The sequence below is a fragment of the Aedes albopictus genome, chromosome 3 (genome assembly GCF_035046485.1).
Source record: "Aedes albopictus strain Foshan chromosome 3, AalbF5, whole genome shotgun sequence".
Taxonomy (NCBI): domain Eukaryota; kingdom Metazoa; phylum Arthropoda; class Insecta; order Diptera; family Culicidae; genus Aedes; species Aedes albopictus.
Genome location: NC_085138.1, coordinates 251,790,368 through 251,814,811, shown reverse-complemented (window position 1 = coordinate 251,814,811; position 24,444 = coordinate 251,790,368). Strand labels below are relative to the sequence as shown.

General features: G+C 43.2%; 2 protein-coding genes across 3 annotated transcripts in view; one reads left to right on the top strand and one right to left on the bottom strand.

Annotated features, from left to right (window-relative positions):
* Nucleotides 1-708: 708 nt before the first annotated feature.
* LOC109424345 (protein Cep89 homolog) lies at nt 709-8,175 on the bottom strand. Of its 2 annotated transcripts, none has more exons than XM_062857001.1 (5): nt 7,971-8,175; nt 3,327-4,371; nt 3,136-3,265; nt 1,634-1,801; nt 709-1,559 (listed from the first exon to the last, which is right to left on the bottom strand). In XM_062857001.1, the coding sequence occupies exons 2-5, from the start codon at nt 4,330-4,332 to the stop codon at nt 1,247-1,249; spliced, it is 1,617 nt and encodes a 538-aa protein (XP_062712985.1). In that variant the 5' UTR covers nt 4,333-4,371; nt 7,971-8,175; the 3' UTR covers nt 709-1,246. The 2 variants fall into 2 exon arrangements, with proteins under 2 accessions (XP_062712985.1, XP_062712984.1); XM_062857000.1 differs by having other exon boundaries at nt 7,924-8,174.
* Nucleotides 8,176-9,876: 1,701 nt separating this feature from the next.
* LOC109422269 (dystonin) overlaps nt 9,877-24,444 on the top strand; it is a 707,557-nt gene continuing 692,989 nt past the window's right edge. Inside the window, exon 1 of the mRNA XM_062860152.1 lies at nt 9,877-10,577. The gene's annotated coding sequence lies outside the window, so the exon portion shown is untranslated. The remainder of the gene's footprint in view (nt 10,578-24,444) is intronic.

Sequence of the window (24,444 nt, the reverse complement as noted above, 5' to 3'; positions counted from 1 at the left end):
CACAGAATTGTAGAGGAATCCCAGTAGAAATCTCCGAAGCAAGCCCGGGAATAACTCCTGAAAGATATCCGGAGAAAATCCCTGAAGAAATGTCGGGAAACTATAAGACATTTTTCAAGAAATCCTGAGAGAAATCTCTACAAGATTCCCGTTGGAAATTAAAGAAGGAATCACTGGTGTAATCCCTTGGAGAATCCCCAAATATCGGGAGAAATCCAATCCCTGACAATGTCGGGCGGAATCGTTTTGGGAATACTGGAGGATTCCTTTAAAGAATAATAATTTAAAGGATTCCAGAAATAATCCTGGGTGGCATACCAGAATAAATCCTGGGACAAATTTTACAGGATCCTCGGGATACATCGTGGTGGGAAATCCTAGGAGAAATCCATGGAAAATTGCCGGAAGGAATAATTTCATAGATTAATTCCAGCCCTGTATGCAGACCAAGATATCCGTGATATAGGGGAACTATTTTCGGCAGTTTTGTCATGAGGGTTTTTTTTGAAACCTGTAAGAGTACATACCAAATAAAAAGTTATTCCGACTTCAATTGCATTTGTTATTTAACAATTAATCTTTGAGTATCCTTTTTTGACCCATTCTCACCCCCAACGACGGTACAACAGTTGTACCCAGAGTTGGCTTCAAATCGTTCCAAACCAAACTGAAATATGTGGCCAAGTTTCAGGCAATTTGGCCGACAAACACCCCCCATGACGAAGAGAACAAACCTGCCGATAATACCCTAAGTCACCCTAAATTACATCAGTACCATCTAGTGCGGTAATTTTTTATTGTCGTCGAGATATTGGAGACAGTGTTTGCAGAAAACACCAACATTGTAACTATTTGTTGGACTGCGATTTTATCAAATCAGTATAATTGATTGAACAGAGCCATCTAATGAGAAAATTTCTAACTAGAGATCATTTGCATCGGTTGTATAGCAACCTAGATAACACGGCACCGCTCAAACGTCTGCCACATAAAAACGGGTGTCATCAATACCAAATCCTAAAAAAAATACTTGTTTGCATTCGAGTACTTCGCGTTACATTAATTCATTGAAGCGTACAAATTGGACTAGTTTCGCGTGATTCTTCTAACGTTTCGGTGCATTCGATGCTCATTTCATATAAATAATTTAAATCTTATCATCTGCTATGGACGTTTCTTGATTTGTACTTTTCAACCATACTTACACCGGTTCACTAAGCGTTGACTTCCGAACCGCTCTCGGACGCTAAACCTGCCGCAGCTGCGCCTTCTCCTCCAGTATTCTTCGCAGGCTGTCTTCACGCTGTTTCAACCGTCGCTGCAGCTGCTCCACTTCGGCACTGTATCGCACCTGCAGGGCATGCAACTGTTCGTCCCTCTGGTGGATCTTGTCCTGCAGTGCTTTCACGTTGCGCCACGCATCGCTCAACTGGTCACGCCTCTGTTCCACGCCCTTACCCCAAGTGACCACATTTTTCAGCCGCGCCTTGAGGGCTTCCTTCGATTGTCGACAGTGGTGCAGCGAGCGCTTCAACGCTGCGTTCTTCTCCATGAGGACACTGTGGGAAGAAGAAATGCGGAAAGAGCAAGTTAATCATAAATGTTTTTTTCTCAGCTGGGTCAGAAGACTCACTCGTTGATTTCCTTTTGACGTTCGAACACCTTCTCCTGTTCGGCAGTTTGAGCTAGGAGTTTAGATAATTCATCGTTCTTGGTATTCAGTGCTGCTTTCAGCGAATCCATTTCATTGCTAAATCGAGTCTTTTCGGAGTCATGCTGCAGTTTCATCTCTTCAAATAACCTGAAACGAAAAAATCAGCACCATATCTTGAGCTTGAGCTTGATTGAACGCCTGTAGATGCTACTCCAGAATCGCCAGACCAGCTGCACTCTCACAAGGAACCAATTAGATTATCTGCTGGGGACTAAACGGCATCATCTTCAGTGTGTGAGCGTTGGTGATCTTCTATTTTCAGGCGACAGGTTGCAGGTCAATCAGGAGAATGGAAAGGAAGTGATGATTGCAATCGTTTGTAGCCACATCAGACCGAATATACCTCTACGTTTGCACAAACTAATGCGGATTTCGGAATGTTGGTGAGATATGGTTGGCAGAAGGTTCACCCATTGGTGCGTGGATGCCAGGCGTAAGGTGATAGATTAGTGCGATCACTATGAAGTTAAAGCAGCACAGTTCGCTTAATTGCAGAACTCGTAGGCGTTATCTGATGGCTATGAACATATGAATATACATGAGTTGTATATGTAGAGAGGAGAGTACTGCCGTGAATCGCATATCTGTCCCATTTGCATAGGAAATCCAGCAAAGATGGGACTGATATGCGATTCACGGCAGAGTAGGTATAGAGAAAGTCTATAGAAAGATACAAAGTAGAAGGAAAGGGACGTGCCAGGGATTGAACCCAAGACCTTCTACATATGAATCAGAAGAGGTAGCCACTAGTCCACCAAGCCCGTCTTAAAATCAATACCCTATCTAAACCAAAATATTCAAAGTTCCATAAAGTATGGGCAATGTACATGTTGAAAAAAAAACATGCACATTTCGATGAATCCAATCAGAAAAAAAAATCCGTAGTGCTGATGAAACTCCGTAGAGCTTCCTAGACAACCTTCAGGCGACAAAGTTCAACTTAAGTTCACTGAGAGCTAGACTAAAAATAACGGAAAACTTCAGAAATCCAAGAAAAAACAACTTGGCTCTTATTCCCAAGTAACATTTTGATGACCCATCAATCTTGTAGAGGTTTTGAAAACCGCCATAAAACCTAAAACCTTTTATTTTGGTTTCATGATGGTTCTAAAAATGTTACTTGGGTTAGGCATGGTACACAAAATACGTAACGCTAAAATTGGCGATTTCAGGCTCCCCCCCTCCCCCCTTGTAACGCTTTTTGTATGAAAACCAAACATATTTTGTATGGCTCGTAACGCTAAGCTAGACTCCCCCCTCCCCCTATAGCGTTACGTAATTTGTGTTCGATGCCTTATGACGATGGAACAAATGTCCTAAATATAGGATAACGCATTTAAGTGCCGCCCTTGTGATACCTAATACCTGCGCCCCACAAAAGCCTTTGTTGGGTTCTTCCAGTCTGATCATTAAGTACTTACTTTTGACACTCCTTCAAGCCTTCTACAACGACTTCCGGTTTCTGATTTAGGTTCCTCAGGGATGTCAGCTCTCCTTTGGAGCGTGAATAAGCTTCCTGCAGGCGTTCGATATCCAAACACTGCGCTTGAACTGCAAACAATAATCCAGTATGAACACATGTTTATAACTACCAGTAGTTGTGAATACTCACTCTTCTGCTCATAACACTTCAAAACTTCCACCAGCTTCTCCTTGGCCAAGTCTGCCCGCTTTCCTTGAATTTCAGCCTTGCTTTTGAACACATCAATTTGTGCCTGAAGCCGAGCTCGCTCCGACAGCCAATTACTCTGGGTGCTCCGTATCTCCTCGGCATCTTTGTGCAGTTTCTCGTTCTCTTCCAACACTTGCTTCAGCTTTCCGGTGAAATTGATGAACTCTCGCTCATACTGTTGAACCAAATCGTTTTTCTCCGCAATGGTTTCCTCATAAGCGTTCAACAGTGGTCCCAAAGTGTGCGAATTCACCGGACCCCAGTTAAGATTGTCCTTCGCGCCCCCGTACGAACTATCAACGAAATCAATCTTCGGAACAGTTCCTGTTCCGGAAGCCTTGCCCTCTCCCCGAATCACATCCTGATACCGCTCGACCTGCACGTTCAACCGATACACCAAGATCTTCATCATCTTGATGTCGTTCCGCAAGTCCCCATTTTCCTTCGCCAGCACTTCGCGCTCATTGTCAAACAGTCCGCACGACTCGCAGCTCTTCGGTTGTACCGATTCCAACGCCTTCAAGTTTTGCTGAAGCTGCTGGTACTCCTTCTGGAGCTTCTCATGCTCCACCGCAAACTGGCTGTTACATTCGAACAGCGTGGTGATTTTCTCCACCAGCTTGGCAATCTGGTGATCTTTCGACTTTACAACTTTTTCCAAGTGACCAACGGAGTCTTTTTGATCCTTGGATTTCCGATCGTTCCCGGCCTCCAAATCGTCGACACTTTTCGAACGGCTCACAATCGTTCCGACGAAGGTCCGAGCCGGGCCGGGAATTCGAGATCGGTGAGCTTTCCGTCGGAAGCGGGTGTGGCTTTCGGCAAGGTCCTCAGATACTCCGCCAGTTGCGATTGGTGGAGAGGAAACTATCGACGGTTTGTCTAGGTCGGACACGATTCGGAAAAGGGGTTCAACATTTTTGCGGATCGGTAGTTTGGAGGACATGATTGTGTTGTTTCAGAGGCGCATGGTTGCACAGGAGCTCTGAAGGAAAAAGGCAATAAATATAACATTTTATGTCTAATAGTTTTCCGTTCAGTACCTCAGAAATTGCCAAAAACCTTTAACGTCGTAATAAATAATTTTAAATGAAAATTTGATCAAAGTTATTGGTTCCTAATGAATTCATTTCATTAGCAGTTCATCCATCAGAAGATAATAAAGTTGCACAGATAATATATAACAGCATTGAAATTTTACTTAAATAACGAAAATTATTTGAAAACTTTTGGATTTTTTTTTTATTTTTTCGTGCTATAAAGCCCACTGTGCGATGTCTGCAGCTGACACCATGAAGAACAACAACATAACGGTTCTTGTAGTATATTTTTACACACCATTATTTACTATACGCATTCGCCTTCTACAAACAATGGAGCTGGAGCTTTGCTGGTATGAGTGCCATTGAGCAGCTTCTGCACCATCAGTGATTTTTTTCATTGAATAACACCCGACCGAACCCGCCACAATGGGGCACGTTCGGTGTAGTACTAGATTTGTAGTAATGAGCTGAATTTTTGTATGGTGATTGTAGGGTCCACTTCCGGAAGCAACTCTCGCAACGGCAAACTCCAGCTCTCCAGTTCAGAAGCTTTTTTCGGTCGTTCGGATTCACCAGACTTCCCACAGATTCGCTTCGCTGTCCGTCGTCCGCCGACGCTCCACTTTATCGCAACTGTCACTCTACACGCTCATTCGTAAATGCTCAATTTGCACCATCTACACGCTCAATGTAAACATAGAGAGTGCATGCCAGTACAAACCGTACACCCCCATCTTTCTTTAAAAAAATGATATGAACTTGACATCTAAACAATCTCTCTTTGTGTAACACTAAAACTACAGACTCCCTTGAATTCAGCAAATTTAACCCATGATCTGAAATGCAATACCAGCCTTATTATCACTCAGCATCCATCATTTACGCTATACAACTCAATACTTGAAAACAACAATCCACAATGCCTCCGCTGGACTTTGGTCTGCCCAGTCGCAATATTCCATAAGCTATCTAACATCAAGGACCTTTCCCACCTGCTATTGGACGAACTTGCACATTGTGGAAAGCTCATTGATATATCACATCCAGGAAGTCTCGAATACCTTACGATCGAGACAGGAATCCAACTCAGCTTCTCTGGGTTAGAAATTGCAAGCTCTATCTATTAGACCAGTGTTGCTCAAACTGCGGCCCACGGCTTAGACGCTAAATCTCAATTTAGCCCGAGGTATGCTTCAGCCCAAGCACCACTGCATTGGACTAACTGGAGATCCAACATCTGTAAAACACGAAAATACATCCAAACAATTATCCATAAGCTTCCCCTCCTTAATTATCAAACCCCGTCACACAAATTATCAGAACAATCCACAAAACAAGACTCTGTGTTCAGCAGCTACCATTAACCTCCTTGCATCTTTGCATGCCGGCCCACATGCTCCCCAACATCAACGTGATGTGACGTGGCTCAACTATTTTCGAATTACATCCCCTTGGCTTTTCATACCTTTTCCAATTCTAATTCCAACCTTTTATTGTGCATCCTAGCTTAATCACTCAGATCCTGCTGATCTGAGTCAGCCGCCATAAGATTGCGCCCGTTTGATTTGTACACGGCGGCTGACAGCTCCACCCGGCGGCTGCAAAACATTTTTAGCCAAGGTGCACACCGTGTACAAATCATACGTGCGCGGTCTGGCGCGATCTGAGGCTGCGCGTTTCGAACGCAACTTGCTGAGAATCTAAGATAAGCGCGACAATATCAATAAACAACTGTTAAAAGAATTCTATAAGCCGCACTGCACCAATGCGTCAAGCAAGTGAATGAATGAATATGCATAATGTATATGAGAGAAACTAGACAAAGTAAGACAAAATGCATAAATTCATAGGGCAATGCCTGTTTTAACACTCAAAATGTTTTAACTCTTCAAACAGCTGACTTTCTCCATTGGTGCAGAGGTTTCCGGGTCGATGTGAGTTCCCACACTTAACAAATCCAAACAAAAACATACCTTAAGGATTTCTTTACCTCTCAAAAATTTCAGTTTTCATGGCACAACACATCTTGGCCATCCACAATGAACCCAAACCTTGAAGTCACTATTTTCTCTTCTTAGTCACGTTTTCTGTCTGTGCCTTATACTCATTTGGTTTGATAGGAGCCGCGTGTGTCACTCTCCGAACTTATGCTTCATTCGAACTACACACTGCTTTTCATAATATTGCTGACCTCTTCGGTGAATGGTGTCGTGTAAGATTTATTAATCATAGACGTCAATTCCTTTCAACACTAGATACTTTATTTTTCAGCCAACTTCTCAAGTGCGCAATTCAATGACGCACAAAGTCCAGCTAAGTTTTCTTATTTCAATCCCAACAATCCGCATACAGATAGCTAGCCAATCTTCAACAACCAAGTTTCAGCAACCCTTGGTATAATCAACAATCCATTCTTGAATCCAGCATCCGGGTCAGTAAACAAAACATGTCTCGCTTTCCCTTCTACTTCATGCACAAACCATCAAACATCACACGTTCAAGGGGCCGAAAAACATTCACCGTATACGAGGCCTTCCATCCCATCCTCGTCGCCAATAGGACAGATTGGTGAAGTACTAGATTTGTAGTAATGAGCTGAATTTTAGTATGGTGAGAAGGCCAATTCTCCGTTTCTGCAATGAAATGGTTCAAAAAGCGTGGGTATTATGATTTCTTGCCTAATTTAATGCTGTTTGAGCAAAACTTTGAGTAACCGTGTTGTTGTTTTCTCCATTTCTTGCAACATAAACAACAAAGTTATCCAAAGTTTTGCTCAAACAGCATTAAATTAGACAAAGAATCACAATACCCACGCTTTTTGAACCATTTCTTTGCAGAAACAGAGAATTGACCTTCTCACCATACAAAAATTCAGCTCATTACTTCAATTCTAGTACTACACCGAACGTGCCCCATTGTAGGGTCCACTTCCGGAAGCAACTCTCGCAACGGCAAACTCCAGCTCTCCAGTTCAGAAGCTTTTTTCGGTCGTTCGGATTCACCAGACTTCCCACAGATTCGCTTCGCTGTCCGTCGTCCGCCGACGCTCCACTTTATCGCAACTGTCACTCTACACGCTCATTCGTAAATGCTCAATTTGCACCATCTACACGCTCAATGTAAACATAGAGAGTGCATGCCAGTACAAACCGTACAAGAAGGTCAATTCTCCGTTTCTGCAATGAAATGGTGCAAAAAGCGTGGGTATTATGATTCCTTGCCTAATTTGATGCTGTTTGAGCAAAACTTTGGATAACTATGTTGTTTATGTTGCAAGAAATGGAGAAAACAACAACATTTTTGCACGAAGTTTTGCTCAAACAGCATCAAATTAGGCAAGGAATCATAATACCCACGCTTTTTGCACCATTTCATTGCAGAAACGGAGAATTGACCTTCTCACCATACAAAAATTCAGCTCATTACTACAAATCTAGTACTACACCGAAGGTGCCCCATTCTCGATCGATTCGTAAAAATTTGCATATTCTTACCAGGTCAAAAACTGCTCAAACTGTCACTCTGTTGCGAACAAAATTACCATTTTCTTGATGCACACACTCTACACTGCACTAATTTTGAAATGTTTTCACTGGAGGCTACGATTTCAGTCAGAAAAGTGAAAATATTTAGCGGATAAAATTTCTTCACCAAAAAACACTATCATCGAACGGCGCAACAACAAACAAACTCGAAAACTGGCAGCATACCTGGTGAGAAAACAGAAAACTAACCAGTGTGAGTAGTGAGAAGAACACGCTAAGATTCGATTCCACTAATGGGTAGTATGCAGATCGCAAGAAATTTCTTGGCCTAGCTCGATGCGTGGGAAATTCAGGCAAGGAATCACTCAAGAAATTGGGGACTACGAAGGTGATGATTTTGTTTGCGGTTTTCTGTGAGAAAGTGAAGGAGGGAAGATTTTTTGCTTTTTTTTCACTCATACTCCCATAAGAAACCCCGTAGGAAGAAAGAGTGTTTCCCGGCTCATCAACCTTCGTAGTCCCCAATGAGAAAGCGTCGATTTATTCCGGATCCTAGTACGGAGCTGAAACGAAACGTCAAATCAAATGGGGCTTGCTGTGTTAAATTTCTTTACCCAGAGAAAATAGGTAGAGAAGCGAAGAGTGAACAGCCGCCAGAACGGCAACACTTTTTCTGTTTTGATTTCATCGCTCGGATGCTGGCAACTGCAGCAAAGCAGATTAATCCACCCATCGAAGGTAGTGCCTATCTCGCATACCGCATTTGAAAACTATTTATACTGTTGTTTTATTAACTAGGCATTATCAAACTGATGTTCTAAAATGGAACAATTTTCATAAATTCAAGGAATCAATGTTATTTATACTGTTATCCATGATATTTAAAAACTTTGGTAAAAATATGTTTCAAATGATTGCAATACAGGGGGTGGGACCTGTGTTTTATTTCCGTTTCATTGAAACAATCTCTAAGAGGACCATAATGAGTTAACTTACCTTTCCACCCAAGTTATCAACAACAACAATCAGCCGGTGGGCGAGCGTCGGTGTTTGTTTTGGTCGCAGACAATGGAAACGTGTTGCGTGTAGCTTTGGCGCGCAACGACGTCGTCTGCTTTCTTGTTCCTGATTGGCTGCGCGCAACTGGAGTGGAGCTGCGCGTAACTGCCCGGCGCGCAAATTGCGCAACGAAAGAAAAACTATACAAAATATTCGCAATACTGCTGACCAAAGTACTCTTCCGTTCAGGGGGTGGGAAACTCGGCATATTCTGTCTTATTTAACGCCTCAATGAGCCATTTTACGAGACGTTTCGGACCAACTGATCGCTCATTTCATGAATGAAAATTTGACAGGAGGTTGCGCCCAAGCCCGTGGTGAGTGTTAATATCAATATCAACACTGTTGTCGTTTCGTAAAATCTGGAGCAACATTTGAAAAGGGCATACAAGCATTGGTAAACAATGATTTCACACGTCGCTCCTGAGCCCACCTCAGCTTATACACAAAAATTAAGACGGTTATCAGGTAGAGCAAACATCGATCTTTCGGATAACGGTGTTCATTTGCGTGGGCGGGCTGCTGTTATGCCCTACGGAGCGTTTTAGAAAAAAGACACAAGACCTCTTGGGCCCTTTTCAAATGTTGCTCCAGAAATAGACTATCCAAGAATCACCTTCACGTTCCCGTTTTTCCAGTCCAAAGCGACCCCACTCGCCTGTACCGTTCCAGTAAGAATCCAACAAGAAAAATTACCACCCACCGAAGCTTTTCAAGCCAACGCGGCTTCTCACTCCTCATCGGTCTTGTTTTGGTTGTGCGTTCACTTTCCACCCTGCTTCGTTCACCTTTCTCTCGCTTGTTTCGCATCATGCACCGACCGGCTGTCAGCTCGTTATCGATCCGCGTGTACCAGCGGCGACGCCTTCGTTGTGTTGGTGCGTTGCGTGGGTTTTATTGATTAAAATCGCACATTTCAATTCAATCTTCAATTCGCGAGTCAGTTCGATGTACGACGGTTCGGAAAATTGCGTTTTTCGCGGATTTAAACGCATTGTTCGGGTGCGAAAATGTGCAAAGTAGTGAAATAACGGTACCGTGATTCGCGAGCGAGTGTTTTCCGGTGATTTTGATCCTTGTCCGTGTAGATTTTTCCGATTGAAAATTTCGCGACGCCCATCGGTGTTCTGTCGCGTCGTCGCGTCTGCAACGATGGGATTTTGCTGGAGTGTCGGCCTGCCGCCGCCGTCATCCGGCAGCGTGTAGAAGTGTTGAAAAATCAGCGGCTAGCAGCAGCAGGGGACGTCCGCGATTCAAAGCCTGATAACAGCGGCCGTCGAGACGCACGCGGACGGTCGCGACCAATCCTGCAATCGCGTGACTGTGTGTTTGTGCGTGAATAGCGCAAACATTGCCGATCTGGATATTGATAAGAGCGCAAAGGCAAGGTGCGCGAAATTACGAGATTACGTGAGCCGGGATTAAATGCGGGATTTGAAAGAAGTGAGGGGATTTGTGAGTTCAAAGTGATGATGTGGATGTGAATGAAAATAGCAAGCTGGGGATTTGTGTAGTATGCTGGAAATACATGTGTGAAGTTATAGTAAGCTAGACGAATAAATAATGGGATTATTTTCAAATGTAACATTGGATAATAACTTAAGGTAAGTTAACATTAGGCTAATAACGTTCATTATATGGAATTATTTAACAAATATGTATTTTTTAAATATTTTTTATACATTTCGAATGCCTTCTGCGGTTTCTACAAGAAACTTGCAGGGGTTCCTTCAGGAATTCCTCCAAGAGTTGTTTCAGGTAATCCTCTGAGATTCCCTCAGGAACTCCTCTCGAATTCCGTCAAGGATTCATTCCGGGATTTATCCAGGAATTCCTTCAATGCTCCATCCTGAAAATCCTCCAGGAATTCATACAGGAAACCATCGAGGGATTTCTCCAAGGATTTCTCCATGATTTCCTCCAGAGGAGTTTCTCCAGACATTCCACCAAAAATTGTTGGAAGGAAGTCTTCCAAAAAAGTCTTCAAGAAAATTTTCCAAAGATTCCTCATGCAATTACACTATTGGTTCTTCCAAGAATTCTTCCAGGGATTTATTTATCTAGGAATTTCATCAATGTTTTCTCCAGGAAATCCTCCAGGAATTCCATCAAAAATTCCTCCATATAATCTTTCAAGCAATCCTTTAGAAACTTGTCCTAGGATTCCTCCAGAGATTCATTCGGTGATTCAACTAGGACCTCCTCCAGGACATCCTGTAGGGAATCCTCCAGAAATTTCTCTAGCGACTCCTCCAATAAATCCTCCAGACATTCCTCCGGATATTAAAAAAAATGATTCCTCCGGATATTACTCCAGTGTTTCTTCTGAAATTCCTCAATGGGATTTCTCCAGTAAATCCTGCACTTGTTCCTTGAGGAATTCCTCCAGGGGTTTCACAAAGAAACCTCTGAAATTCATCCAGGAATTTCTCTTAGATTGTTCCGGGGGTTCCACCAGGAATTCGTCTATGGATTCATTCAGAAATTTTTCCAGTATTTCATCCAGGAAATCCTCCACGGATTCTTTAAGAAATTTCTTCAGATGTTCTTTTTCAGAGGAATTCTTCCACGAATCGTTGTAGCGGTTCCTCCAGCAATTTCTCTAGAGATTTATGTCGGGTATCCTCCAGGAAATCCTCTAGGTAGTCTTCAAAAGAAATCCTCAAGAAATTACTCTTGCGATTCCTCCATGAAATTCACAAGAAAATTTGTCTGGGATTCCTCCAGAATTTCCTCCAAGGATTTCTCGAGTGATTCTTTAAAAAAATCGTCTAGGAATTCCACCAGATTTTTCCTCCAGGAAATCATCAAGAAAATCTTCCAAGGAATCCTAAAAACATCCTCTAGGATTCTTCAAAGAATTTCTTCAGCAATTACTCCAGAAAGTCCTCCTGGAGTTTCCTTGAGATTTCTGGTGGAACAGTTAAATGAATTCCTGGAAGATTTGGTCTGGGATATAGGAATTCAATCTAGGGATTTACTCAGGAATCCCTCAAGGATTACTAGAAGAAACTAAAGATTTCCAGAAGAAACTCCCTTCTGCTGGAGAACAGTAAAATTAGCCCCTTCCAACTCAATTTCCTTCCAACTCAATCCTGAAGGTTCCCCTCGAGGAACTCTGAGAAGATTTCTTGAAAGAACAGCCTGATTTCTGGATGGAATTTTTGAAGGATTTCCACAAACAACTCCGTAAAGATTTTCAGAAGAAACATTCGGATGATTCCCAGAATTTAATCCTGTGAGATTTTTATAAAGCAATAACAGGAGTGCTTCCAGTAGGAACTCCTAAGGACTCCCAGAAGCTACTTATCGGGGATTCCCAGAATAAAATTCTGGAGGATTGCTAGAAGAAACCACCTACCTGGTGATGGTTAAACTGCGCCCAAAACTCTCCGTTATTAACAATGTACAGTACCGGCGGCCGCCCCGGTACGATCCAGAGCGACTGAAGCAACCGGATGTCGCCACCGCATACGCGCAGAATCTCGAGGCAGCGTTGCCGGACGAGGGTGTGCTCGATGTGGACCCTCTAGAGGACTGCTGGAGTACAGTGAAAGCAGCCATCAACAACGCAGCCGAGAGCACTATCAGGTACGTAGAACGGAGTCGACGAAACGATTGGTTCGACGAGGAGTGCAGAGCGGTTCTGGAGGAGAAGGATGCAGCGCGGGCGGTAATGCTGCAGCATGGAACCCGACAGAATGTGGAGCGATACAGACAGAAGCGGAAGCAGCAGACCCGTCTCTTCCGGGAGAAAAAGCGCCGCCTGGAAGAAGCGGAGTGCGAGGAAATGGAACTGCTGTGCCGTTCACAGGAAACACGCAAGTTCTACCAGAAGCTCAACGCATCCCGCAAAGGCTACGTGCCGCAAGCCGAAATATGCAGGGATAAGGAAGGGAGCCTCCTGACGGACAAACGTGAGTTGATCGAAAGCACTTCGACGAGCACCTGAATGACGAAGAGAATGTAGGCACGGAGGACCAAGGCAGCGGAGGAAATGACTATGTTGGTGCAGCAGAGGACGGGAACGAACCAACTCCCACGCTGAGGGAAGTTAAGGATGCCATCCACCAGCTCAAAAACAACAAAGCGGCTGGTAAGGACGGTATCGCAGCGGAACTCATCAAGATGGGCCCGGAAAAGTTGGCCACCTGTCTGCACCAGTTAGTAGTCAAGATCTGGGAAACCGAACAGCTACCGGAGGAGTGGAAGGAAGGGATAATCTGTCCCATCCACAAGAAAGGCGACAAGTTAATGTGTGAGAACTTTCGAGCGATCACCGTTTTGAATGCCGCCTACAAAGTGCTATCCCAGATCATCTTCCGTCGTCTTTCACCTAAAGTAAATGAGTTCGTGGGAAGTTACCGGTTTCATCGACGGCCGGTCGACAACGGACCAGATCTTCACCGTACGGCAAATCCTCCAGAAATGCCGTGAATACCAGGTCCCAACGCATCACCTGTTCATCGACTTCAAAGCGACGTACCGCACAGAGCTATGGAAAATTATGGACGAGAACAGCTTTCCCGGGAAGCTGACTAGACTGATAACGATGGACGGTGTGCAGAACAGCGTAAGGATTTCGGCTGAACTATCCAGTTCATTCGAATCTCGACGGGAACTACGACAAGGTGATGGACTTTCCTACCTACTATTCAACATCGCCCTGGAAGGTGTTATGCGACGAGCCGGGGTACGATCTTCACGAAATCCAGCCAATTTGTCTGTTTTGCGGATGACATGCATGCTAGAACATTTGGAACGGTGACAGAACAGACTGAAACTTGAAGCAGCAAAGGCCGGACTGGTGGTGAATGCGGCTAAGACAAAGTACATGCTGGTAGGTGGGACTGAGCGAGACAGGACAAGCCTTGGCAGCAATGTTACAATAGACGGGGATACTTTCCAGGTGGTAGAAGAATTCGTCTACCTCGGTTCCTTGCTAACGGCTGTCAATAACGTGAGCCATGAAATACGAAGGCGCATCATCAGTGGAAGTCGTGCCTACTACGGGCTACAGAAGAAACTGCGGTAAAAAAATATTCACCCCCGCACCAAATGTACCATGTACAAGACGTTAATAAGACCGGTGGTTCTCTACGGACACGAGACATGGACGATGCTCGAGGAGGACCTGCAAGCACTCGGAGTTTTCGAGCGACAGGTGCTAAGGACGATCTTCGGCGGCGTGCAGGAGAACGGTATGTGGCGGAGAAGGATGAACCACGAGCTCGCTGCACTTTACGGCGAACCCAGAAAGTGGCCAAAGCCGGAAGGATACGGTGGGCAGGGCATGTTGCAAGAATGCCGGACAATAACCCTGCAAAGTTGGTGTTTGATAACCATCCGGATGGTACAAGAAGGCCTGGAGCGCAGAGAGCACGATGGGCAGATCAGGTGGAGCGTGATCTGACGAGTGTTGCACGTGAGCGACGTTGGAGAACTGCAGCTACAAATCGAGTATTATGGCGGCAAATTGTTGATTCAGTATTATCATGAATTTGACGTTAACTAAATAAATTAAATGAAATGAACACGTGCAGGCAAAGATTTCTAAATATAGTTTGTTTGCAATCCTGTGAGATCTGGTCTGCAGAACCTGGGAAGGTCTTGGGGTTTATAAATCAGGCCAAACATTTCAATAGGTCCTATCTGCATTTGAGAGGCTCTCTTTGTTTTCTTTCTCTTTCAATTATTGCAATGTAATGGTACACTTATAAACTATTTTTGTAGTACAAATCAAAAGACGATTGTTTTGACCATCGTTCAATGCAAGGAGGCAATCAAAATACAAATTAACAGCTGAGATATTAACGAAAGAGAGGGAAACCAAAGAGAGCCTCTCTTCTGCAGATTGGACCTTTGTTTGGCCTGAAATACCATTGCACCTGACTGGGAGACGATATGTCCAGGCAGAAACTGATTACTTGACACATGGAAATCTAGCTAACAAGATGCGAATATCAAAACGGGACATGTCACAAAAGTTCAGCTTATTGGACGCAGTGTCTTAATTTCCCCTGCAGCGAGGAGGAAAAAAAACACAACCCTGCAAGTCCCGTTACTAGGTGGATTCATCAGTGTTTTAAAAGATCATAGATTTGCGAGAAGAAAATAATTATTACTTTGCATACTTTGGTTCTTATATTTTTGTGTACGTCATTCCATCCATAATCGAAAAAGGGCATATTCTTTGGTAAAAATGTAGTTACAATCTGCAATAGGGCACGATCGGTGAAGTACTAGATTTGTTGTAATGAGCTGAATGTTTGTATGATGAAAAGGTAAATTCTTCGTTTCTGCTAGGGAATCATGCAAAAAGCTGATTCCTTGTCTAACTTGATGCTGTTTGAACAAAACATTGGAAAACTGTATTGTTGATTTCCCCATTTCTTGTTTCTTCAACAGCACAGTTTTCCAATTTTTGCTCAAGCAGCATCAAATTAGACAAGGAATCATAATAATAATTTCTTTGCAGAAACGGAGAATTCACCTTCTCACCATATGAAAAATAAGCATATTACCACAAATCTAGTACCACAGACACACAGACGTATCACTTGGTCAAAATGCGATTAAAATCATCTCGCAAAAGCATAATCGTCCATTGCTGTATACGTTGTGTTTCGCAAACCTACTGAATAGATGGCAGTAGTGAGCAAACGTCAAACAGGAGCAAAAGCGATGCGAGCGCCATGAGCGAGATATTTGCGAACTACTGATTTTTTGAATACAGGATGCGGCAGGAAAAAAATGCGAAAATTTCAAGGCCCTATCACACGCTGTATATGGGATATATATGACTATTTTTTCATGCCAGTGTATCAGTCATCGTTTATATTCTACCTGTGCAAAATAAAAATGAACATATTTGATTTTTAACATGTGATAATGTAAGCCTATAAAGTTTGTATCAATAAACTGCGCGCCCAAAATAGTAAAAAATAGCTTCAACTCGATGAAAAACCAGGCCATACTAATCCAGAGCCATGTAGTTTCACATACCAGATGAAATAAACACATATATATATATATATATATATATATATATATATATATATATATATATATATGATGATATTGTAGAGAAAATTAAAAAAAAAAGTTTTATCAGATATGAAATTTGGCGACCTGTGTACTTTTCAGTGGTTTGAAAATTTTGATTGTCTTCAGCTTCAGGCGCAGTCTTGTAGACATTTTAAATTATTTTTTTTATAAAATTAACCTGTTAGAGCTCATGGAATATTGAAACATAGATTGGTTGACGTCAAATGGACGAACATGAAGTTTGATGTTGAAAATACCCTTTCGCATTTTTCCTGCCGCATATACTGTAGTTCGTTAACAAGGAAACGTGAGTAGAGTGAAACGTCTGTTTGTCTGTGCTAGTACTTCACCGAGTGTGCCCTATTATGATGAAATTGTTCATCAACTTAAATCGATCATAATTGCAGATATTGTAAAAAAAAACTGACTAAAGTATTTCTAATCAGTTATCAATTATTAACCTTAACAAATTGTTACAAACTTTTTGAAGTAAACAAAACTGGAAAAGTGACTTTACAATCGAGAATGTGCAAAATCAACACGTGGAATACATTTTACCACATACCATGTGAAATGTTGTAAGAACATCATAGAATGATAGCAATCAGTCTTTTTAATTACTTGAGAATAAAACACTGAAAAGGTTTATCATAAGTTCAACCAATTTTAACTGAATTTCTCTATTCAGATAATTTATTTAAAAAAAAACAGTTTATCAATGATCCGGTCGGATCATTTGTGATATAATCCAAGCTGATTTAGAATGACTGAAAAACGGAAAGCAAAACCAGAAGCTCAAGATCGTTCATAATGAGCTATAATGGGATAATGCTCTCGCGGTCTCGGAAACTTATGGTTTGGCATAGGAAGAAAACAATCGAGTTTGTTGCTCTGTGTACTTCTATTCTACTCTGTACCATATATAATACGATTGTCGAGTATATACGAGCTGCGAATATTACTTTCAAGAAGAATAGTAATTTACAGCCATCCCACTACGTCATTTCAAGTGGAGCATGTGCTCTGGTGAAGACGATGTTTTCAGTTAGTGCTACTGTATTAATAACAACAAAGAATCACTGTCACATTTATGAGTGAAACCGATCTTAGTTTGTACCCTAATTTAAGATACAACCATGCTTTCGTGCTCCCTTCTTTGAGTTTTCCCCCAAAACGACTTTGTTTATATACAAAAACGTAGGATGCAACGTTACATCGGTCTAATTAGACACATTTCTCACGTTTCATCAACCTCTCTACAACCCATCGTACAACTAAACAGAGTCTCTCGCGGAGTAAGCCATCGACTCACACTACTGGGTATTAATCGCTCACAAACAACGACCGGCAAAACGTTCGTAGAATCAATGAATGAATACCACCCGGCTTCAGGAACGGAAACCCTATACAGACACACCACCAATTCGGATTCAGGCCAGACTCGGCTCGTAGTAATCTCTACGGCACACGCTATGTCTGAACCAGCAGATTATAAAAATTGAATGTACATCGGGTTTCTTTCCATAAAACATCAGTATTCAAGCTACATTTTCATTTGCAGAAGGTTTCAAAATATTCTATCGGGGAAATTTTGATTTTTTCACCTTTTTGACCGTTACAAATTTGCTTGAAATCCTCATTTTCGCTCAATTTCTCTCCCATACAAAATGTATGGAAAAATTTTCACCGATAGAATATTTTGAAACCTTCTGCAAATGAAAATATAGCTTGAATACTGATGTTTTATGGAAAGAAACCCGATGTACATTCAATTTTTATAATCTGCTGGTTCAGACATAGCGTGCGGCAGTGCTGGAAATTGTTAGGAACAGGGAGAATGAGAATTTTCAGGGGGTGAGAAACTCGGCACACTTCATTTTGTGCCAAATGTGCCGGTGATGTGCCGAACGTGCCGAAGTGTGCCAGCGTGCTGGCCCTGGTGCTGGCAGTCATGCTGTCAGTTGATTTACTTCTTTTTGAGTATCTGGCAACCTTTCGCTTGTTTTGTTTTGATCCTGATTCTTGCAACTTTATTGAAATTTATTGTTATCAAAAACCCCTGCAAAAACCGATTGAAACGCAATCTCCTGATTATGCTGCGATCTTGGATCTTGCTGGTATTTTAAAACATGTTTTTGGCAAAATAAATTACTCCGCCGAACCTGCCGCCCAATAAACATCAGTACCCCTATCAGTTCCGTATACCGTAGGAAACCCCCACTGGCTGCGCTTGTTTTAGTAGAATCAGGAAGACTTGATCTTGATGATGCAGCTAGAAATCCAGCGCTTTTGGTCCTTATTATTGTTACGCCTCCTTTTAGACATAGCTAGAAAGGAAATTGCAGCTTTCGAGCTTCAAAAACATTCGATACCAGATAACAGTTGCCGAGCCAGTTGCATTTGTTTTTCTAAAGTATTGAGAAAAGTTGTTTTCGTTACTTTCTTCTTCATTTTCTTTCTCCTCCAGAAAAAATAATAATTAAAAAAGCGTTGCCAGTTTGATGACAGCCAGCTTCATAAATGTGCCGGCGAGTGTGCCGAAAGTGTGCCGGGCACTTTGTGCCGAGTTTCCCACCCCCTGAGAATTTTACAGGAATTATCGTCGTTGATCGTCACACAGTGGAGTGTGGTCGGTAGCCAGACCACGATTATTCTAGTAGTGGCAGCAGCAAGTTCGCTGTCTACAACCATCAACAAATCCATCATTCTGATTGTTTAAAGTTTGTATTAACAACCGTCTGACTGACTGACTGTGGTAGTAAGTGGTGAGCATTGAGCGATTCAATGAAGTGCTCTCTTTTAGGGTTTTACGTCAATGTACGACGTTCTTTCCCGGTGTTGGCTTCCCATCGCCGTACAGTTAGTTTCTTCTCGCTTTCCTACTTACGATTGAATATACCTAAGGTATATCTAGCGATTAGACCGTACTCGTTGGACCATGGTCCGAGGTTCCAAATGTGAAGAAACGGGAACTCAAAATGATCATGTGGGTTTACTTATATCATTTGACAGAAACGTATTGCTACTTTGCTGTCAGAAAAAGAAAATATTACAGAAGTGTTCAACACCGTGGCTTTCCTTACATTTCTGTCTTTACAATTTATCGTATAAAAGATACGTCGGCTTACCTCGTAAAAAAAATTAACCCTATACAGGTCGGACTCTGGCGAACGAAATGCTGTAAAAAGCGAAAATTTTGTCATTTTGTTAAACCAAATTTGATTAGCAATCAGCCAGTATTTCAAATTTGTGCAGCATTTAAAGTTCTATTAAAATTTAAAGGATTTTTTATAGGAAAGATATAAATTTCAATCGAATTGATAGAGTATCCCACATCAGTAGGGAACCACATTTAATTAAATCGTGCACTGCTCTCCTCCAATACCTCTACAGGAAACGTGAGCACAGAGGAAGATGCGTTTGCCTGCCACTCGTGCGATCAATCTTCGTTCCATTTCAGTATGTGGTCGTGTTGGTTGATTTCGCTTGCTCTGATTTTGCCCTACGTGGAGCAGGGTTGCTCACTATCAGGGCCCTACATTTTCAATTTCAATTGAAATTTTCAGGCGAAGTTTGTAAACAATGATTTCAATCGTCAATGGAAACAAGGCGCCGTCGTCGTCGCTCAGCCCGACTGTCATCGTCACCGATGAACCGACGGCGCTGCGTCGTCGCAGACGCCACTTTGTTTCGCACTCACAAGCTCACGTACGCTCGTTCGACATCGAATGAATTTCTCTGTTATAACTCAATTAATGAGTGTAACAACCGGCAAATCTGTGTAATGTTAATGTATTCTATGCACATTTTACTGAAATAGGTCATTACCCATAAAAATATTAAGCAAACATACATTTTAGACAATTTGAAAATTTCAACTGAATCCCAGTCGGTGTGAAAATGAGCCGCCTCCCGTCGTTGCGTCGAAGAAAGTGACAAGAAGGGCGGCTGAAGCGAAGCGCATGCATGTTGTTTTAAATGTTCCCGTCGTCGGCGTCCGTCCGATGCTGATGGGCGCTCGCTTTCAGCGTCATGTTTTGGTTTCGACGATGTAGGCCCCTGCTCACTATAAAGCCCTTTTCGCTGTTGTTGGCTGAACGCCAAGAGAGAAACTCTCCGCGATTTAGGTATTGGTATAGTATGCAGCAGAGTATGTTATTATTGCTCTCATTTCCTTTTGTTTCGACTTTCTGCACCGCGTGATATAAATTTTATTCTGACTCTGCCTCTCTCCGATATAAAGGTATGAACAGTGGTTGTCAACGATATCGAGCAAGCTAAGCAAAGCGATATTTTGAGAACGCTTGGATTACGGTTGGAAAGATAAATAAGTTGATAAAAGATAAACTTGCGAGCGGAACGACGCGCTGGTCTTCAAAACTGAGGTAGACAAAAAGGCACCTCCTACAGGGCACTAGCTCAGGAGATACTGGGCGAAAAAGTGCAGGTGAAAGCCCTAATGGTGGAGGTGACTCCTCCTCTCCTCTCCTCTTCTTGGCGTAACGTCCTCACTGGGACAAAGCCTGCTTCTCAGCTTAGTGTTCAATGAGCACTTCCACAGTTTTTAACTGAGAGCTTCCTCTGCCAATGACCATTTTGCATGTGTATATCGTGTGGCAGGCACGAAGATACTCTATGCCCAAGGAAGTCAAGGAAATTTCCTTTACGAAAAGATCCTGGACCGACCGGGAATCGAACCCGTCACCCTCAGCATGGTCATGCTGAATACCCGTGCGTTTACCGCCTCGGCTATATGAGCCCCCGTGGAGGTGACTCTCCAGTGTAAAAACCTGGACAAGATCACCGACGCAGAGGAGCTCGCAGCCGAAATTAACAGCAATGCGAGGTAGTTGTACCAAGTGCATCGATCCGCCTGCGAAAGGGCAGGCACGCAGATCGCCACGATCAAGCTCCACCGAGGGCGAAAATGGTCTTTCGAGCAACCAGTACGGCTTCCGGAAGGGGAGGTCCACCGTAGACGCTATCTTGTCGGTTACAAAAACCGCCGAGAAAGCACTCGAGCCTATGAGGAGGGGAATTCGCTTCTGCGCGGTAGTGACTCTGGATGTAAGAAATGCGTTTAATAGCGCCAGCTGGTCTGCTATTGCCGATGCGCTCTTGCGTCTGGGGATACCGGAGTACCTGTACAAGATTCTCGAAAGCTACTTTCAGAGTTGTGTACTAGTTTACGACACGGAGATGGGTCGGAAGTGCTTTCACATAACCTCATGAGTCCCGCAAGGTTCCATCCTGAGTCCGGTGTTATGGAATGTCATGTACGACGAGGTGTTGAGGTTAGAGTACCCAGTGGGAGTGGAGATTGTCGGATTTGCTGGCGACATTACGCTCGAAGTCTACGGTGAAACAATCGAGGAGGTGAAGTTGACTACCGACCACTCGATCAAAGTTGTGGATGCGTGGATACCAGTAGTCCAGATGCAGTACAAGAGGTGGTCCAGGGGTTCGAAGTCGGCTTCGTAGGTCGTATCGGTGCCCTGCGGTCGAGATCGACCCTTATAGCGATTAATCCGAGCCCGCGGTTGGAAAGGGGTCCCCGGCAAGGGTCGGGTAGGTGAGACCCTGCTGTCTGCAACCTTCGGGTGCATCTGATAGGGCCTGAAGGGTAGTGATACCCTTCCTTACGGGCAGGTCAGATCGGGTTGCACGTGGGCATCAGTTGCTGATGTCTGCCAAGCAGGTGGGCGCGGGTGGGGTTGACCCTGCCCGCCTTCCGAGGACAAAGGGAGTAGCGAGGACCACTCGGGAAACTGACTAAGCGCCAGCATGTTACCGTGATGGACTCTACAGAGCGAGTCATCGATGTTTGTTGCTGCTAGGCTACGCAGCTAACCTTGAGGGTGCGATGAGCACTAGCCCCTCTCTGAAGCAATACCTTCTTGGTGGTTCCGGAGAGACGTAGGGTTTGGCGACCATAGGTCGAGGAGAGAGTAGTCCTGGCTATTACTAGTGTTGTAGAAGACGACCTTAACCCCACACTACCCTAACCTTCTTGTTAGGGTATCTGTTGAGCAGATTTTCCCCCCTATGGTTTACAAGAAAAAAAAAAAGCTCCCCGTAGGGGAGATGAACAAGGCGACTGCAGTCGGCAAAATCAAACTAGGCTGGTCAGTGTTCTCGCTCCACATGTACGCGCCGCCAGAGGCGTGTTTCAAATGCTTCAAGCAAGGACATAAGTCGTGGGTGTGTCAAGGCCCCGTCAGGAGCAAATTCGGCAAGAAGTGTGGAGGGGAAGGCCACAAAGCTAGGGAGTGCAACTCGGCACCAAAATGTCTGATTTGCACGGCGAACAAGGGTCACACGACGGGCGGGCCTAAATGTCCAGGCATGTGAGGAGGTTGATCTAACCGACGATAATGCAGGTTATACAGCTAAACCTGAACCACTGTGTACTTTTGGGGTGATGCCTACAGAGTAGTCATGGCTAAAACGAAGGGCGCCTCAGTACCATCAGAACGCTCCCCTGAGATGCTGCAAAAGATCGTGGAAACGATGTTCCCGCACCACGATACAAGACCATGGGCCCCCGTCCCCTATAGTTGAACTGGCCATAGCGAGATCGCCCGGTCAGGAATGACGAACTGATCGCAATAGCGAAATCGTTTAAGTTGAACAAGGCTCCGGGTTCCCGACAGTAGCCATCAAGACGGCCATCGAGGCTAGCCCTCACATGTTCAGAATGGCTATGCAAATGTGCCTAAACAGAGGCAAAATTCCGGAGAGGTGGAAAAGGCAAATATTGGTTCTACACCCCAAACCCGGGAAGCAACCTGGTGACCCGTCGGCATGCAGACCTATCTGACTTCTGGACACTGCCGGAAAACTGTTGGAACCGATCATTCTGTCGAGGCTGATGGTCTATACCGAGAAACCCGATGACTCTGGCCGAGGACTCTCTCTCTCTCGGATAACCAGTTAGGCTTCCGGAAGGGTCTGTCAACGGTGGATACTATAGGGCTGCAACCAATACGGCCGAAATAGCGCTCCACAAGAAGCAAAAAGGAATCCGCTATTGTGCGGTCGTCACGCTGGACGTAAAGAATGCGTTCAACCGTGTCACTTAAGCCGCCATCGAGTGCGCCATACACCACCTTGGATTCCCGGTTAGTCTATGCCGGATACTGGAGAGCTACTTCCTGAATAAAGTGCTAATATATAACACCGAGGAAGGCAAGATACCCAAGTAACCACAAGCATTATATCATAACATTAATTCAATCGTATTATAGTTTGGCTAATGCAACATAACTTTTATTTTACATCTGTCAAGTAATGAAGCGTTTAATCTACATTATGAAAACATTGAAGCATTACGAGATTTTGACAGTTCTGTATAGTTCTATAGAGCCGTTGATAAATGCTTCATTACATTACCATGTTAAAAGCTTTATAGCAATCAATAATGCAAGCATTTATTACTTCATATATGCCTTTACTAAAGTTTCCATCGTTGTAAACAGAAAAATATCGCTCAGTTCGAAAAAAAACTGCAAAATTGTAAAACACTTTTAGAAACAGAACCATTCAAAACAAAAGAAAAACAAACCAAAATTTTCATGGATTGCTGCGAAGCACTTAGATTATCATGCTCAGATGTTGCTGTTTGAAAATTTATATTATGTATGGTTTTATGGGTTTCTGGTTGGAACATGAAAATAATCAGATGCTGAGGGAACAAAAATTATGTGGGGAACAGGTTTCCTTATTTAACATAACGCCCCGATTTCATAAAAGGAAAGATTAAAGCGCTGTCTGTATTGTCTCTTATTTATTGTATTTTAGATAGAAGTGAGCACGTATGAAAACAAAAAAAAACAGAATCAACACAGACGAATTTATATTCGAGAGTAACATAACTGATGGCATTCAGACCCCAGCACATTTTTAGAGTTGCTGAAAACACAACTCAATAATGCACGAGCTAAGTATACTTTACTTTATGTTGCACATTTTTCCAGGTGCAAAATACATGGTATCGTAGCACACAGCGTTAGCGCGTCCGAGTTTCATCGTGGTTTAGTTTCAGCAGTCTAGGTTCAATTCCCGAAATACAATAAAAAAACATCAAAGTGAGAGTATCGGAAGATAAAAATAGATAGAAAAATGAAAAACATATTTTTTTTCTTTTTTGACATGATGCATTAAGTATGCATTCCATACGATTTGATTGCATTAGCTATAAGGTACAAGCATTTTATATGCTTTAGCAACCACCACAGTAAAGCTTGCTTTAAATCAACAATAGTAGCGCCACTTTCGACTTTAAACGTACTTTAATGGTGCCTCTATGACAAAACAACTTTATATCGGATGTCATATAATACACTATAAAGCGAAATTAATGCTCTATATACAGCGTCATGGTTACTTGGGTAAGCTACAATAACCGCGGGGGTACTCAGGGGT